The sequence below is a fragment of the Callorhinus ursinus genome, unplaced genomic scaffold, assembly GCF_003265705.2.
Source record: "Callorhinus ursinus isolate GAN/ISIS: 27379988/994484 unplaced genomic scaffold, GSC_fseal_2.0 scaffold6, whole genome shotgun sequence".
NCBI classification, from domain to species: Eukaryota; Metazoa; Chordata; class Mammalia; order Carnivora; family Otariidae; genus Callorhinus; species Callorhinus ursinus.
In genome coordinates this window covers 46,099,358-46,116,440 of record NW_027397068.1, presented here as the reverse complement: position 1 = coordinate 46,116,440, position 17,083 = coordinate 46,099,358, and the positions used below count along the sequence as shown (strand labels likewise).

The following is a 17,083-nucleotide window of genomic DNA, read 5'->3' as shown; positions in this document are numbered from 1 at the left end:
AAGCTTCAGAAAAGGATTACTGTATTAGGGTATTTGAGAATTTTATTTAAAAAGTAATTATGTTATTATGATGGGTCTCAAGTCTAACATAGCATTGTATATTTTCTTACGGAAGTGGAAAAATAAGTGAAAGTTTCTTATATTCAGAGGGCTTTTGATGGGGCCTTAAAGCATGTGATTGAAAACAAACACCTATAGGATGCTTGAAGCATTCTGGACTTCTATGTACACTTATACAACAGAAGTTCTGTTGTTGTTTATGAGAGGAACCCACTGTTATGGACTGTATATTTGTGTCCCACCCAAATTCGTATGTTAAAACCCCAATCCTACTGTACTGGCATTTAGAGATAGGGCCTTTGGCGGATAGTTAAGGGTGGTTAGAGGACAGATAGGACTAGGGATTTTTAGACAGGGGTGGGCCTCTCATAATGGGATTAGTACCTCTATAAGAAGAGTCACTAAAAAGCTTCTTTCTCTGCCTTCTCCAGCACGTGAGGAAATCAGAAGAGTCCTCAGCAAGACCCAACCATCCTGGCACCTTGATCTTGAACTTCTTTATCCCCAGAACTGAGAAATGTTTGCTGTTTAAGCCACCTGGTCTATGGTGTTTTTGTTACAGCAGCCCAAACTGACTAAGACACCCACATAGAATCAGTGAATTATGCCCCTAAGATGCTCTGATGAGAAATCTTATCTTACCCCATCTGTCACTGACCTATTTAATATGGGGTAGCCTCTGGGACACCCACAGTCTAGAACACTCAGTCTATAACCATGCCTGGAAGCAAGTTATACAGAATAGCTAATGCCATAATGGATACAAATTATAATTAAAACATTTTTTTCTAAAACCCTCTTAATATAGTTTCTATTAGGTCTCCTGAAATGTGATTCTTATTAAAATCAAACCAGATATATGTTCTGAGGATTCTTCTCTTAGTAAAACCTGTACCATCTTCCTTATGTGTTTAAAATATTCATTCACTATTTAACCATTTCATACAGTAAAATTTTAAAGTAACTTGTCTTAAGATCCTGGAGAATTTTCACAGTTGTGTGTCTAAATTTATAGCATTATCTTGAGAAGATCTATTGGTCAGTGGATCTTCTGCATTGCTATTAGTTTTTTGAGATTCAGCTTTGAAGGCAAACTCTAAGTTCTAGAGGCTCTCTTTTCAGAAGAGCTAAAAGGGGTACTGATGATCTAAACTGGGGGATAAGAGATACAAGGCCCCTCTTAGTGTGGTCACTCTTATTGTGGTCTGTATGATCGCACTTCCCGTTGGCCATGTCAATACAACGTACCAAAACTAAACGTAGACACGGAGAATAGCATTTAAATAATAAAAGTATAAAATAAGCTCAAAATAAAATGATCAAAAATAATGTAAAATACTTTAAAGTATAAGTTACAGGAACGCATGAGTAGCTCAGTCGGTTAAGTGTCTGTCTTTGGCTCAGGTCATGATCCCAGGGTCCTGGGATCGAGTCCCACATGGGGCGCCTTGCTCAGCGGGGAGACTGCTTCTCCCTCTGCCTGCCGCTCCCCCTGCTTGTGCTCTCTCTCTCTCTCTCTGTGAAATAAATAAAATCTTTAAAAAAATTAAAAATTAAATATTAACTACAATAAAACTGATGAAATTATAAGAAAAAGTTACTTGAGATATAAAAGCCAGATTTGTAAAAAAAATTTGAAAGAGAAGAAAAAAACTCTGACAAGTATATAATACAACTGGAACCCATCAAATTCTAAAAACAATAATTACAGGTGTGTGTTTGTGTGTGTGTATAAGAGACAATATAAAAGAAATTTTACTGGAATAAAGTTTAAAAAAGAAAAACACTATATGATAAATGTAAATATACCAAGATAAAACTCTTTAAACTAGAAATTAAAAATCATTAAAAAGGTAAAAAAATAAGATAAATAAAAAGATTACAAAACTAAGAATGCAAATTTTAGAAAAAAAGGAGGGTACAGAATTTTTTCATAACATAAAACATTAAAAGATTAAATCCCTCTAAGCGGAAAAACCAGGCAGCAGCTCAATCTCAGGTCTGTGCAAGCAAGCTCATGCAGAGAGAAGCAGGGTCTGCTAAGAGGTGAGGCCTCTTGGGCTTGCAGTGCCCAGCAGATCTGCCAAGAAAACCCCAGACACAGAAGAAAATTTTTGTTCTTGTGCCTTTCTGGTGCTCAGAGAATACACTTTCTGGATTCAAATCATAGCTCCAAAAATTACTAGCTTGGAACTCGAGGCAAATTATTTGACCTCTCTATACCACATTTCCCTCAACTATAAAATGAGACAAGTATTAGGACATATGAGTTTCTACTTGTAAACCCTTGGAGTAGTGCCTGCCATAAAACAAGTGTGTGATAAACATCAGCTATCATTATTATAATCTTCCAGGCCCCGGACTAACCCATGTCAGTACTTGAGACCTTCATCTATTTCTTCTATCTCTTTAAACTCCAGCAAGCTCAAGGTTTATTGTTTGCTTTTCTTTCATTCCTGTTTAGTCATCCGCCTCCCCACCAGTGCTGATCATACAAAACAGCACAGCAGGGTTCTGCCACTTCCATGCACCCTAGTCTCAATCCAGGCTAAGCCAGCTCAGTCACAATGCAACTAGGGATGAATTTAAGCCAAGATTAACTGTTGAACTAGAGAACTTGGAAGCATCTTATATAGACAAGGAGGCAGTACCATAAATGACCTACTTTGATCTTTATTATAGTCAGGTGAACTGGCTGGCACACACATTGGACAGTTTACTCATCTGTCTAAGCGCCATGTTTAATCAATGGCAAAGCTATATCTGAAAGCCAAATCTAGTGAACACCCTAAAAGACAGCAAGTTGTACTTTTGTGCCTTCTACGACAACCCTGTACTACCTTACCTAGCTTAACAGAAGCATAAGTTTCTTCTGTTTATTCATTTTAATAAATCTTGGTAGATTCTCTTCCATAAAACTGAGATAACCAGCCCTAAAGTATTGGTGCTACCTCCTCAAGATTCCATTCTTGCTTGCTTTCTCTGGCCTTCATGATTTTTCAATAATACTGTATTAATTTGTCAAGGATTTACTGATACTTTCTAGCACAAGATTGCTAGGGGGAAACTATAAACTGATCAACAGAAAGGAAGAACACAATCCTCTCACAATCCTCTCATCTGTAATAAAGAACACAATCCTTTATTACAAAGGTCTGTTTTTTAAATGAATTACGAATTTTATGTGTGCGTAATTCTAAAATATTTCAAGTGCTCTGTGTATTCTAACTAGAGTGGAAACTTGCTGTTTTGGAGGATGCCAGGTAAACCTCATTGTAATGAGTAACTTTCTCATGTTTTCGTTCAAGGTACTGACTGGCACCACGTTGGTCAATACAAGAATTATTTTTAGAGAAAGGAAGTCTGAAACCCTAAATAAGCATTTCCCTAAATTTCTATTCATAACAAATTAGTGATACCTGGATGCTTTTCCATAAAGGAACAACTCCAAGGATAATTGTGAAAGGCCCATTCCTCATTTCCACACAAACTGACTCATGCAATCATGCTATACCCTCAACATTATTACATCAAAGAAAGATCTCAAAAACAGTTTTAAATACATGGCTGGGTTCATTTCTTCATTCTCCAGTATTTGCAGTTCTAAGAATCACCATAATGTCAGGTGATGAAAAGAGGAAGAAAAATATTCTGTCTGTGTATATAAAATTCTGTCACATAGGAAATCAAAATTATATCAAAGCTCTACATATAGTTTACAGGGGGAAAAAAGTGTCCTCAAGAATTAATGATGGTTTCTCAGGGATTTTTATATAAGCCTGCCATGTTTCAAAAGCAGAATCAAAATGAATCTAAGTTCCATTTGAGTTGCAATCCAGAAGAGTGGTAAGGAGAGGAAATCATATGTAAATAACTTTTCCTCTGTATGAGGAAATTGAAGCAAAATTACTATGGTAACCATGCATATTTAGTTAGCAGTCTACTGACAACCCAAAGAAACTAAAAAGGAATAATCCCAGCCAGAGAAAGGGGAGAATCTCATATAAAGGAAAACATTGATGACGATTTTAACTCTAGGACTCCTAAAGTAGTGCCATCTATACATCCCCATCCTTGTCAATAGTAGTAATGTGATTCTCCTCTTTCAGCCACTTCTTCAACCATCATAACCTAGTTATAGCTCAAATTTTATTTACTCAACTCAAACCTACCCAGAGATTCAGTCAGCCAAAGCCAATCATGTTTCCTGACAGAAAAACAGAAGTCTCTTTAGTTAGAAGTATTGCAGCCAGAATGACTGATACTCTTTCCTTAAATAGCTGATGATCAGTTCTTCTCCAGAGTTCGGGAAGGCTGGAAATAATCTGAACAATAAGTTAGGAGGAGGGACATCAAAATCACCAGGACTACTCATTTAAAATGTACCTACAGCTTCCTAAACCCTTCCCAAATCTACCAAATTATAAAGCCCGAACCCAGAAATAGCTCTTTCAAATGCCCCTGGTGATGATGTCCAAGTAAAGCGGAGCTTGGGAGGAGCCAGTGCTGCAAGCACAGTCTTCAGTGGTGTCTCCGAGTGGCGGTTCTTACTAGCAGGTCTCAAAGTGTCTGGGGGCCAATGTTTCCAGCAGAGGCAGCACTTGAGCTGATAGTAGCTCTGGATGGAATTGACTCCCTGTTGCCCTCCTGGAGAGATATATCTATGTAGCTGTTCCCACCACAGCTTTTCTCTTTGGCCTCAAAGTAAAGGAGGGCCACTGGAGTCTGTTGCTTCATACCCTACAACTCCTATTAGGAAGCTCAGGATCATTTTCTCAAAGCAAGGCGAGGCATGTTGCCTGCTAAGCCCTCTCTTGGCATTACTGATACACAATTTTTCTAAAATGAAAATCCTTGCAGGCTTTTTGCTCAAAGCCTTCTGTTTACAGTTTGGGTAACAACATACTGGGTCAAATTATTATACCTCCATTATCCTCTATTATCTCTCTTTTGCCAGGCCCTGAGACTTGATCATCTCATAGCTCAGAGTGAACTCTTCTCCCTCTGGGTGCAAGCCCAGGATGCTAGACTGCTGGACTATTCTCCTTCTTGGAAGTAGTTGAATCTAGTTGTCTAGGGGACTGGATATGTGCCCTAAAGTAACCTTCTGGTGAATCCACACGATCAACATTTGTTGATGTCTTTCAGGAAACATGAGGTAGTGGGCAGAAAAGGGGCCAATCCAGACAGTGGAGGGAAAAGAGTGGGGGTGGCTGGAGCAACAAATAAAGTAGAAAAAATAAGCAGAGATCATGCTGCTAAAATTCAAGAGACCAGAAGGAAAAGTCAAATGGTTTCTAATAATGACATGGACAAAGGTCTGTATTAAAGTGTAGATAACAGAAGAAGTTGACGTTGAGTGCTATAATATTGAAGGATATTATTAAAGGATTTTAAGAGACCAGTGAGGAATTTACCTAAGGTACCCTTCAGGTCTAAAATGATGGACTTTTCATCTGAAGTATAATATTCTAGAATGTTCTAAACATTTTAACATGTCTCCAAAATTCTCCAGACAAGTAACAATATAATAAACCTTAGACTCCATAGATTTGATATTAGTCATAGAAGGCAATTTTCTATAAATATTCTATACCTATAACACAAACATTATTGCTTAATTAGTGTGTTAAAATTGAGACATGTTTATTTTATAATGCCTTGTTTCATGGGTGGGCCTTAAAAATGCTTTGTTCTTATTTCTCTTATTGTCTGACTTAAATTTATATTTAAAGTGTATTGTGAAGGACTGGAAGCAAATGATCATCAATGCTTAGTCAAAAATACATATTTCAAATCATAGCGAATATTTAGACACTGTTGTCCAAAATAAAAATCTACCTAGAAGCACAAGAGGACTGGGGCGCCTGGGTGGGTCAGTCAGTTAAGTGTCTGACTCTTGATTTTGGCTCAGGTCATGATTTCAGGGTCCTGAGACTGAGCCCTGTATCAGGCTCCTTGCTGGGCATGGAGTCTGCTTAAAATTGTCTCTCTCCCTCTGCCCCTCCCCAACTTTCTCTCTCTAAAAAACAAACAAACAAAAACAACAAAAAAACAAAAACACAATAAGACTTATAAACCAATAAAAAGGAAATAGACAAAAGATGTGCACATACAAAGAAAGAAGAGTGATGCTGTGAAAAAGCTGTTTCACCTCTGTGATATTCTTCCCAAAAGCCCAGAAGCCCAGTTAAATCATGAGAAAATATCAGAGAATGCAAAATGAGTAATATGCCACAAAACACTTGACCAGTACTCTTAAAAGTGATTGGGAAAAATAAGGGAAGATTAGGAAATTTTCATAAATCAGAGGAGACTAAGAAGACACAATGATGAAAACACAATTAGATATCCCAAATTGGATCCCAGAAAACAAAAAAGGCCTTAATGATAACATGAATGAAATCATGTATCAGTGTATCAAAGTAATGCATCAATGTTAATATCTTAGTTTTGACAGATGCATGGTAGCTTTGTAAGGTATTAACATGAGTGGAGCTGGGTAAAGTCGACATGGGGATTCTCTATACTCTTCTTACATTTATGTAAATCTAAAATGATTCCAAAATAATTCTTAAAAAATGCATATGAGACTATGTTTCTTTTTATGGTAGATTCTATAATTGGTGTTAATACACTCAATGATAACAGCTAGACCAAGTGGAGAAACATGTCAAAACATTTACTTAAAGTCCTCAGAGAGTTATCAAGAGATAACTTGATATTGAGAATATCACCTTCTCAATATCAAGGAGAAGAAAGATGTCTAAAGAGGTAATTGGCTTATCATGATAGCTTCTGTCTGGTGGGCCTTTCCCTGTCCAGAAGGCATGGCTGAGAGACTAAGCAGTGCTTTGATGGCCTTAGTGTACTAGGAAGACAGGACTTGTATGGGTGGGACTTTGGTAAATCCCACATACTTTGGTTTAGACTCCAAAAACAGGAAGCCTAAAGTAAAGTGGAATTAAAGCAGCTGTTACTGGGTTACAGCACAGCTTTGAGTCACCTAAGTCCCAGAAATTTTACTCCCTAAAATTGTATTTTTTTAAAATTTTTTATTTAAATTCAATTCATTTAACATATAGTGTATTATTAGTTTCAGGGGTAGAATTTAGTGATTCATCAGTTGCATATAACACCTAGTGTTCATTACATCAAGTCCAACCTTAATACCCCTCACCCAGTTACACCATCCCACACCCACCTCCCCTCCAGCAACACTCAGTTTGTTTCCTGTAGTTAAAAGTCTCTTATGCTTTGTCTCCCTCTCTGATTTCATCTTATTTTAGTTTTCCTCCCCTTCCCCTATGTTCATCTGTTTTGTTTCTTAAATTCCACATATGAGTAAAATCATCTGATATTTATTAAGATCATCCATATTGCCATTGCCTGGCCAAAGCATCAGAAAATTCTCACAATATCCTAGGCCTCAAATTATTTCCACATACATATTTTATTTTATTATTTTTATAATTTTTTTTAAGATTTTATTTATTCATTCATGAGAGACAGAGAGAGAGGCAGAGGGAGAAGCAGGCTCCTAAGGAGCAGGGAGCCCGATGTGGGACTCAATCCCAGGACCCTGGGATCATGACCTGAGCCGAAGGCAGACGCTTAACCATCTGAGCCACCCAGGAGCCCTCCACATACATATTTTAAAATATAGCTTTTGTTATGCAAAAATAATCAGAAACATGAAGATATAAGACATCATAAAAAAGAATCAGCAGATCAGATAAGCCACAGAGGCCAGATATTAGAATTATCAAACAAAAACTCTTAATAATTGTTACTTTATGCTCAATAAGATAAAGACTAAATACTAAAAATGTAAACATAATCTTGTTAAACATATATATAAATACATAACATTTCAATATAAACTAGATGGTAAACTATTTGAAAATGAAACAAAGATAAATTCTATGGGACGCCTGTATGGCTCAATTGTTAAGCATCTGCCTTCAGATCAGGGGTCATGACCTGGGTCCTGATATTGAGCCCCACATTGGGCTCCCTGCTCAGCGGGAAGCCTGCTTCTCCTTCTCCCACTCCCCCTGCTTGTGTTCCCTCTCTCACTGCCTTTTTTTCTATCAAATAAATTAGTAAATAAAAATCTAAAAAAAAAAGAGCGAGAAAGAAACAGATAAATTCCAGAACTGAAAAATGTAATAAATAAAATTAAGAATCCTATGAACAGTTTTAATAGCAGATTTTATATAGCTAAAGAGAGACTTAGTGAACTGGATGTAAGCCAGAAGAAAATATCTAAAATGAAGAACGAAGGCTAAAAGGATGAGTGTATACAAAAGAGAGTATAAGATATACAGTGAGAAGTTCCAATTTATTAACTGTATTTATAGAGGAGACAGAATGGAAAGGAATAGTATTTGGATAGTTAATGGTTGATTTATTTCCTGAACTGAGGAGAGATGTAACTTTGCAAATATACCAACCAAATAAATCTTAATACAGATATTAAAAAGGTATGATCTATAGCAGTGCTGCTCAAAACTTTGTGAAATGATGGAAATGTTCTATTCTGCATAATTCAGTGTGGTTTACTGCTAGTCACATCAGGCTATTGAGCACCTGATATGTGGCTATGTAACTGAGGACTGGAATTTTCTTTCTATTTGAGTTAATGAAATCTAAATTTAATAACCCCATATGGCAAGTGACTATTGTATTAGGGAGTGCAGATCTGGAGCATCATAATAAAACTACTGAAAAATAAAAACAAAGATAAAAATCTTTAAAGAAATCAAAGAAAACAGATAGAAAATAGATAATTATTCAATAGCTAACTTTTCTATATTAACAATGGAAACCAGAAGACAAACAAATGTGCCAAAAGAAAAAAAGCTGCAACCCTACAATTCTATACCTAATAAAAATATCCATCAACATTGGAAGTAAATTCTGTTATATGCCTAGTTTAACCCATATTCCATTTTGGAAATAAATTTGCATACTGGCCTTGAAATTGTGAGAAACCAAGAGTTGTTTCTGGTGTACCTGTATTCTGAGAAGTGACCTTCTCAGTGTGGCTCCTTTGGCTTACCTAGGGGAGTCTGTCACTCTCTGTAAACATTTCTGTTGTAGGATTTATATAATTTTTTTTTTTTTGCATTTACTGGTTTTATGTTCATTTTTCTTATTTGAGTATGCCTTCACTTCTCTGGGAATTTTTGAACATAAGCACTAATAATTATATTTCAGGTGGTACCCAAAAAGCATCATTTTATAATGAAAAGTTAGTAATAGTAAGATTTATTTCACAGTCACTGGTCTGAGAAATACTGGAGCCAAACATCCAAAAGTTTTAGAATATTTCCACATGTTATATTATAAGTGATATCCAAAATTGTATTACTTTAGGACATAAAGATGTCCTAGGATAATTTATATATTAAACTAATTCATGTATTAAAGAAATTCAGTCACAGAAAGATCAAGTGACCAGCCTAAGATACCACAAAAACTAGATGCGAGACCAGAACTGAGTCTTCTAATCTCGCATTATGTTCCTCTATATTGTGACACCTGAGAATTAGGACTCTTTCTACTTGTCCTGGATCCAGAATCTCTGTCTCCTCTAAACTCTTGAGTTTATCAATTACCAACTCTAAAAAAAAGAAAAAAAATGAACTTCCAGTCTTCACTAGAGTATGAAAGAAACATCAATCTGGGAGGTCAGGGGAACTGGATACCTGGATTCTTACCTCAGTTTTGTTACCAGTGAGCTGGAAGTCTTGGAGAATATATCTCACCTACCTTCCCTGGATCCGTTTATTCCAAGAAGTAACATGTTTCACAGAGTAAGCTATATATATTGAGACAGGTATTTTAGGAGAGGTCTGAATTTAATTCTTACCCTTAAATACTACCACTGTATTTCAAATATTTTGAATTACTTTCTTTTCCTAACATCCACTTTCCTACGAGAAAGGAATAGACTTAAATGTCATAAAGAAATTTGAGTAACTTGTTCCTAATAGCCACCATTGACAGGTGGTTTTAAGTGTGTCTAGGAGTGAAAACAATAAAACCAGCTAAGCAAACAAACAACATATCTCTTCCATGTTGGCAGGCTGATGTGGTCTAAAGGATGGAGAACTACCATCAATGTAGGGAGAGCAAATATTGGGGATATGCATGTAAATCTGTAGGTTACACATCTATGTAGGTACATTTTATACTGTTCAACAAATTTTTGAATTGGACCATTTTTTTCAAGGTAAAAAAATAGCTTTATAAATATTAGATAATTATTAGTTCTGGTAAGCACTAGATCCCGGGGGAAAATAATAAAAATTCAACTCAAACATATTATCTCTGCATTTCCTCCTTACTCCCATATCCTCAGGCCAATCTGGCCAGGATTTCGATGCCTCTGGGCACAGAGCAGGTTGAACAGCTGTTTGACTCACTGCATTTGACTCCTTGTCATTTGGCAGATTGAAATCTCTGCTGAGAGCACCATTTGGAATTTTTCTTTCCCAAAACTGATATTTTTTGAACATGGGATTTGAAATACTGTGAGGCACTAGTATACATTCATAAAATAATACTGCCAAAGAGAGTGATCGATTTATGCAAAAAATCCAACTTTCCTGAAAAGTGTTTAAAAAGATAACCCTCAACTGGCTGAGGTGGGCCTGATAGAATATGAATATGGGTTTACTGAAAATGTGAATATAAAAAATGATACTAGCTTCAGGTGTGCGGATGCGTGAGGAAGGACTATCAGATTTGAGTATAAATTGAGATGTATATAAGCAGGTAGGACAAAAGTAGCCAGGCCAACCCACTGAAGGGAGACAGATTAGGGAAATACTAGAGTACCCAAGAGAATCACTAAGTCAAGGTTTGGGATTTGAGAGGAGTACTGACTCCTACTACTACTAAAAATAATGGTTATTATTGTTATTATTTATTTAACTATAAAAATAGTTAATGCTCACGGAACATTTAGTATAGGTCTGTCAGCACCTTTGTCCTGCTTCAAATATAATAATTCATTTAATTTTCTTAATGATCATATGAAATAAGAGCTATTATTATTTTTCCCAATTTATGGGAGATGAAACTGAAGCACAGAGAATTTCAGTCACTGGCTCAAGATCACACAGATGGTAACAGGTGAAGCCATGGTTTGAATAAATGTAAAATCTTAACTGAAGGGTAAGAGATGCCACAGAGAAGCTGAACACTTTTGAATTAAGCATATAAGAAGCTTGACCACAAACAAACAAAAAATCCATGTTAGCCCTACATGGCGAGAACTGAAAAACATGCAAAATCCAACAGAATTCCCTTTTCTTTAGGTCCTTCATATCAACTATATTTCTCCCTAAATTTCATCTCTTTTGTCCCCATCTTGAGACCAGAATACACACAGATCTAAGGCTTCTGTGAAGGTCTCAATCTTTCTCCAATTATTAGCAATCTCATTGTCAAAAAAGTCTCCTATGTGAAATTAATCATTGACTTTCTGACTTAAACCCATTTCCGCTTTTCCGATCTTTATTGGGTTTGGGAGACACATACTGGATGAGGTAGTTAAAATTCTAATCACCTTTGGTTTTTCCTTTTTATTTAATAACTCATTTAAATGTACTTCTGCTAAATCCTATTTTAAAATCTCCCTGACATTAATTATTGATATATTCCCATCTTTCTGACAGGCCTACTTAAATGTACTTATGGTGAGTTTTCCCCTCTTACCTCTCCGTTTTCCAAGGGGTGTATCTTGGAATAAAAGGAAGTGCAGATGACCTCATCGTCTTTGGCATAGGATGGTGGTCCAGTGCGGGGATAAATATTGTAGAGAGTTAGACACTCGGTGTCTGTCACGGCATGATACTGCCAGGGATTGTATTCAACATTATCAAGCGAGCGTTCCAAAATCCAGTTTCCAGGCCGAGGGGAGTTTGCCGCTTTCACAATCACATATGCAATCTGGAACACCTGGGGAACAGTGATGACAACAACAGGCAACTTTGAATTCCAGAGTACTCGCACCATTTTTTAGCAAAGATAAAGCCTAATGCTACAGTAGATTTTATTTCAGATTTTATTCCACAACCCTATTATGTTCTCTGAAACGATTTTACTGTTACATGTTCATGTTTAATACCTTTTGCTAAAATGAGATGTTTCATCTTGACAGCTATGGCTTTCAAGGCAATGGGTTAAGATTAGATTTTAGGTCTCTAACAAATCATTGACATCATTTCATCTGATTTTTAAAATCCCATTATAATCATGATCACCTAAAGCCTTCATTACACAACAATTTACTCACCTTACTGTGTTAGAAAGTATAAAGTATGTTAGAAATTCCATGTGTGGATAAGTGCTTGAGAGTTTAAAAAATATACTCACTTATATCACCTAATCCTCAGAAAAGTACCATGTAGGAGGAATTAGGTGCTGTTATGAAGAGCAAAAACAACATAATGACTGAGCTTTAGAGGCTCAGTCCTGTGTTCAAATTGTGGTCTAGCATTTATGTGACCTTGGACGATGATTTTACTTTTCCAACATTAGCTTCCTTTTCTACAAATTAGGGGAGGTAATAGGTATGGTACTGAGTGACAACTTGAGTCAAATGAGATAATGTATGCAAAGTACCTGGCAAAGGACTTGTAAATACTCAATAAATGTCAATTATTCTACAACTCCCAAATGGAAAATAATGGAGAAGAAATTCTAGGACCTGCAGACAACTGATTGAAACTGGAACACATTAAGTGAAGGGTGATTATACTTTTGGTACAAGAAATAAACATGTATTTCTTAAAAAAGGAAAATAAAGAGAAAGACGAAGTTATTGTATGTCAGCAGAGTGACAATTAAGCAGAATGTGGCAAAATCCTTTATTTTGAAATCTACATAAAATATGAAGGCATAAAAAGTAAACATTCTAGATGTTTTTGTGATAGTGCACAACCAATGTAGTCCAAAAGAATAATGCACAAACATTATTGAGTGACATTTATATGCAATGCCCTAGATAGAAAGATAGATATAAACTAGTTTAAATTACAGTCCTACCATCTATGGGTTGATAATATATTGCAATAAAGAGACACATAAAAAGTACACTAATAATAAAACAACATGATATGTTTTTGTTTATTAAATGCTATGAAATATGGGGAGCCTGAAAAAAACACTAAGCTCTGAGTAATTAGAATCACTGGAATGGTACAAGTGGGAGGATGGACCCACTAAAATGTGACTAAAGGACCCACTGGACAACAGAGGGAATTGTGAAATGTTCTAGAAATAAACTTCATCTGCTTCATAGTTTTGACATGAGACCTTCATGAATGCATGTACAATGTCCATGGTCAACTCCAAGGGACCAAACTTAAAAATATGAAAACTTGGTACAGAAGGGGCAAAACAAATAGTTCTGATGCTGGGCTTTTGTGGTCTTTACAAGAACATGGACAGAGGTGTGCTGTGAGGGGAAACATGAGCCATCAAATGACTGAAACTAGGGCTGGTATTGGCCTGTTAGGCACAGTTGTGGAGAAACTATTTATTAAAATTCTGAAATAAATTTCTGTACTTGTTGGTAAATCACTGCTGCCCAAGCCTCCCAAATGCCTCCTCTCCTGAGACCATCTTGTTAACCTCAGCATAACAAAGAAGACCAAGACATCTGCTCTGATTGGTCTGGGTTTTGACAGTTCTGTTTTATTGCCTATCAGTCCAGGTGGGAAATATTATAATTTATATTTACAAAGGAATACAGGAAAGTATAAGTGCAAATTGACACATATATCTATGTAATGTATGTGCTTTGATATTGATATTTTGAGGAAGAATATGCATGTACGCGTTAAAGCTATTACTACCTCAGAGGTTTGTGAATAAGGAGTCGAGGAGGAGGAAGGATTTGACTTCCCATCCAATATCCTGCTATATTAATGTATTAACATAAATCTCTTAGTTCTTAATAAAGATATTTTTTAAAATAAAGAACAGTTAAAGTCAAATTCTCTCTCAGAGAAAGAATAAGAGTAGGAGTAAGATGGAACATACTCTATTAATCCTTATCCAAAGTATTTGTTTCTGCATTTTTTTGGTGTTATTCAGAAGGAATTATTTCTCTCAGACACTCCATATTCAACAACTGATGCACATAGAAATTTTTTTTATAAATAAATTCACTGAGGAACATACCAATTGGTTAATCTGATACAACACGGAGATAGTTCTTACGACTATAAACATAAAGCTCTGACCTCAATTTCTGGTAATCTTAAAGTATTCATGGCAAGGTTTATAAAATGATAAAAAAAATATAAGTAACTAAATTGTGAGCTCCTAAAGGGCAGAGACTAGAGTTTTTATAACTTTAAAGATATTACAATCCTTATTACAACTCTTTTGAAATAGTGGGCATTCAATATTAATTACATTTAGTTGCATAAGCAGAGTCACTGCAACATATACCGTGTTATTTCTATTAGCTTAATACTTTTTTTCCTGTTATATCTTGATTCCCAGCCAACACTAGCATATTTTTTCACTTGCAGGAACTACAACATACATTGTTTGGGTATTCGTCATATTATATGTGTCTATGAGCTGAGAAAATTACTTAAACTCTTTTACCCTTTGTTTCACAATGTTTATTTTCCAATGTCAAAACCATGGAAGACATAATAAGATGATGAAAACAAAACATTGCATGTTCTTTGGGAAAAGAATCTACATAAATATTTTAAATTAACGTGTTTCCATTCAGATAAAAAATTGCACACAGCTATTTTTTAAGATAGAAAACAAAAAGAAAAATAACAAAGCATAATTAGGGATCAGAGGTACCCAATAATAAAAATAAAGACACACTGAGGTTACGGATAAAGAACTTTGTTCAGAAAGCCGATCAGCAAGCAAATATAGGAAGAGGCCAAATTCTCTTTGAGCTACAGTGTGGATTTATGACTTCGAAACTTCTGTGTTGGCTCTGGAATAATAGATGAAATCCATGAAACAAAGTTATACTAGAAACCCCACAGATTCTTTCTATAATTCAATATAACAGCCAGCACTAAGTGACATGGAAAAGCAGGCATTGCCTTAGAGAATATTAGAGGAGCCCCACTTCAAAACAATATCCCACTTTCATTTATTTTCTATGGATTCTTTCACATTTCATGCAAAATTGATTAAATTAGTTGGCATGTAGTATTTTGAATAAACTTTTAAAAATGTGGTAGACAGCATTGTTGAAAAACACAATGAATAGAAGCAGTCTTCAAAGGCATCAGGGAATGCTGTGAAAATTTTAACAGTGATGTTCTAAGTACAACAAAATTGTAATGACCCTCATAGAATAATTCTCTAATGTACCTATACCACTTGTATTAATTATGTGTTGCATTTTCAGGATAAAAACTCATCAAAAATCAGTAATTATAAAACCTTTTTTTCCAGATGAACAAAACCCTAATCTGTGCTGTGCAACAAGAGCAAATGCCTCATTATAAGAAATACAAAAATGCTATGACAGTGAGGCTTCGACAAACCTTAGATTGCAGCACACAATACCCCAATGTTTTTTTTTCCCCTGTCAGTGGGCATTTTTTATGAACTTCACGCCTTAAAAAAATCCAAATAACTTTTGAAAATAATATCAAATATTTGACATTTTACTGTAACAAAGATAACCACTTTTTATTTCATATTCCATTCATATGTCACCTAGCAAAATATCATGTAATTACTTCACAGATGCAGCATTAATTTAGATGTTCCTTTTATCATGTGCAGAGTATTAAGAACTTGATCTCATATAGGGTGGAACTGGTAGACAGAATCTTTCTGAAGAATCCTCCAGGCCCAAACAAGTAACATGTGACCAACATATGTAGTGATGCTTTTTACTATCACAACTGAGATAAGATGATATTGGAATGGCACTGGGGTGAAAGAGGAGACCTCACAGACTAAAAGGAAAAACCTAGTAACTCTGGCTATTCTAGAAGCTGCCCTGTGCTGAATATCTCAGCTCACCTATAACCCATGTGGATAAGTCTGACATCTACAAACAATTTCTAACATGAATTGTTAGGCCTGGATTTTTTTTTAATACATTCTGCAATGACTCTCAGGAATCCACTGTATCCCAGTTGCTTTGTGTTCAGAAGAATCACAGATCCAGGAAAATGCTACCAAAGAGTACTACATTTTGTGAATTTTATTGAGACTTCTGAGTGGCACTGGTATGCAGTTAAGAGAGCTAGGTCAAAGTATGGCTCCTTGAACACAGGCAGCAACCTCTTTGACCTCAGCTGCAGCAACTTCTTCCTAGAAACATCGCCAAAGGAAAGAAGCAAGGGCAAAAATGAACTGTTGGGACTTCATCAAGATCAAAAGCTTTTGCACAGCAAAAGAAACAGTCAACAAAACTAAAAGATAACTGACAGAATGGGAGAAGATATTTGCAAATGACATATCAGATAAAGGGCTAGTATCCAAAATCTATAAAGAACTTATCAAACTCAACACCCAAAGAACAAATGACCCAATCAAGAAATGGGCAGAAGACGTGAACAGACATTTTTCCAAAGAAGACACCCAAATGGCCAACAGACACATGAAAAGGTGCTCAACATCACTCGGCATCAGGGAAATCCAAATCAAAACCTCAATGAGATACCAGCTCACACCAGTCAGAACGGCTAAAATTAACAAGTCAGGAAACGACAGATGCTGGCGAAGATGCAGAGAAAGGGGAACCCTCCTACACTGTTGGTGGGAATGTAAGCTATGCAGCCACTCTGGAAAACAGTACGGAGTTTCCTCAAAAAGTTGAAAATAGAGCTACCCTACAACCCAACAATTACACTTCTGGATATTTACCCCAAAGATACAAACGTAGTGATCCGAAGAGGTACGTGCACCCCAATGTTTATATCAGCAATGTCCACAATAGCTAAACTATGGGAAGAGCCAAGATGTCCATTGACAGATGAATGGATAAAGAAGATGTGGT

The 17,083-nt window shown here is 36.0% G+C and overlaps 1 protein-coding gene across 1 annotated transcript in view; it reads right to left on the bottom strand.

The window, feature by feature from the left end:
* Positions 1 to 17,083, bottom strand: part of LAMA2 (laminin subunit alpha 2) — a 620,419-nt gene that overhangs the window by 401,759 nt on the left and 201,577 nt on the right. The window contains exon 4 of the mRNA XM_073893912.1: positions 11,791 to 12,033. Within this exon, the coding sequence (XP_073750013.1) occupies positions 11,791 to 12,033 (243 nt within the window). The remainder of the gene's footprint in view (positions 1 to 11,790; positions 12,034 to 17,083) is intronic.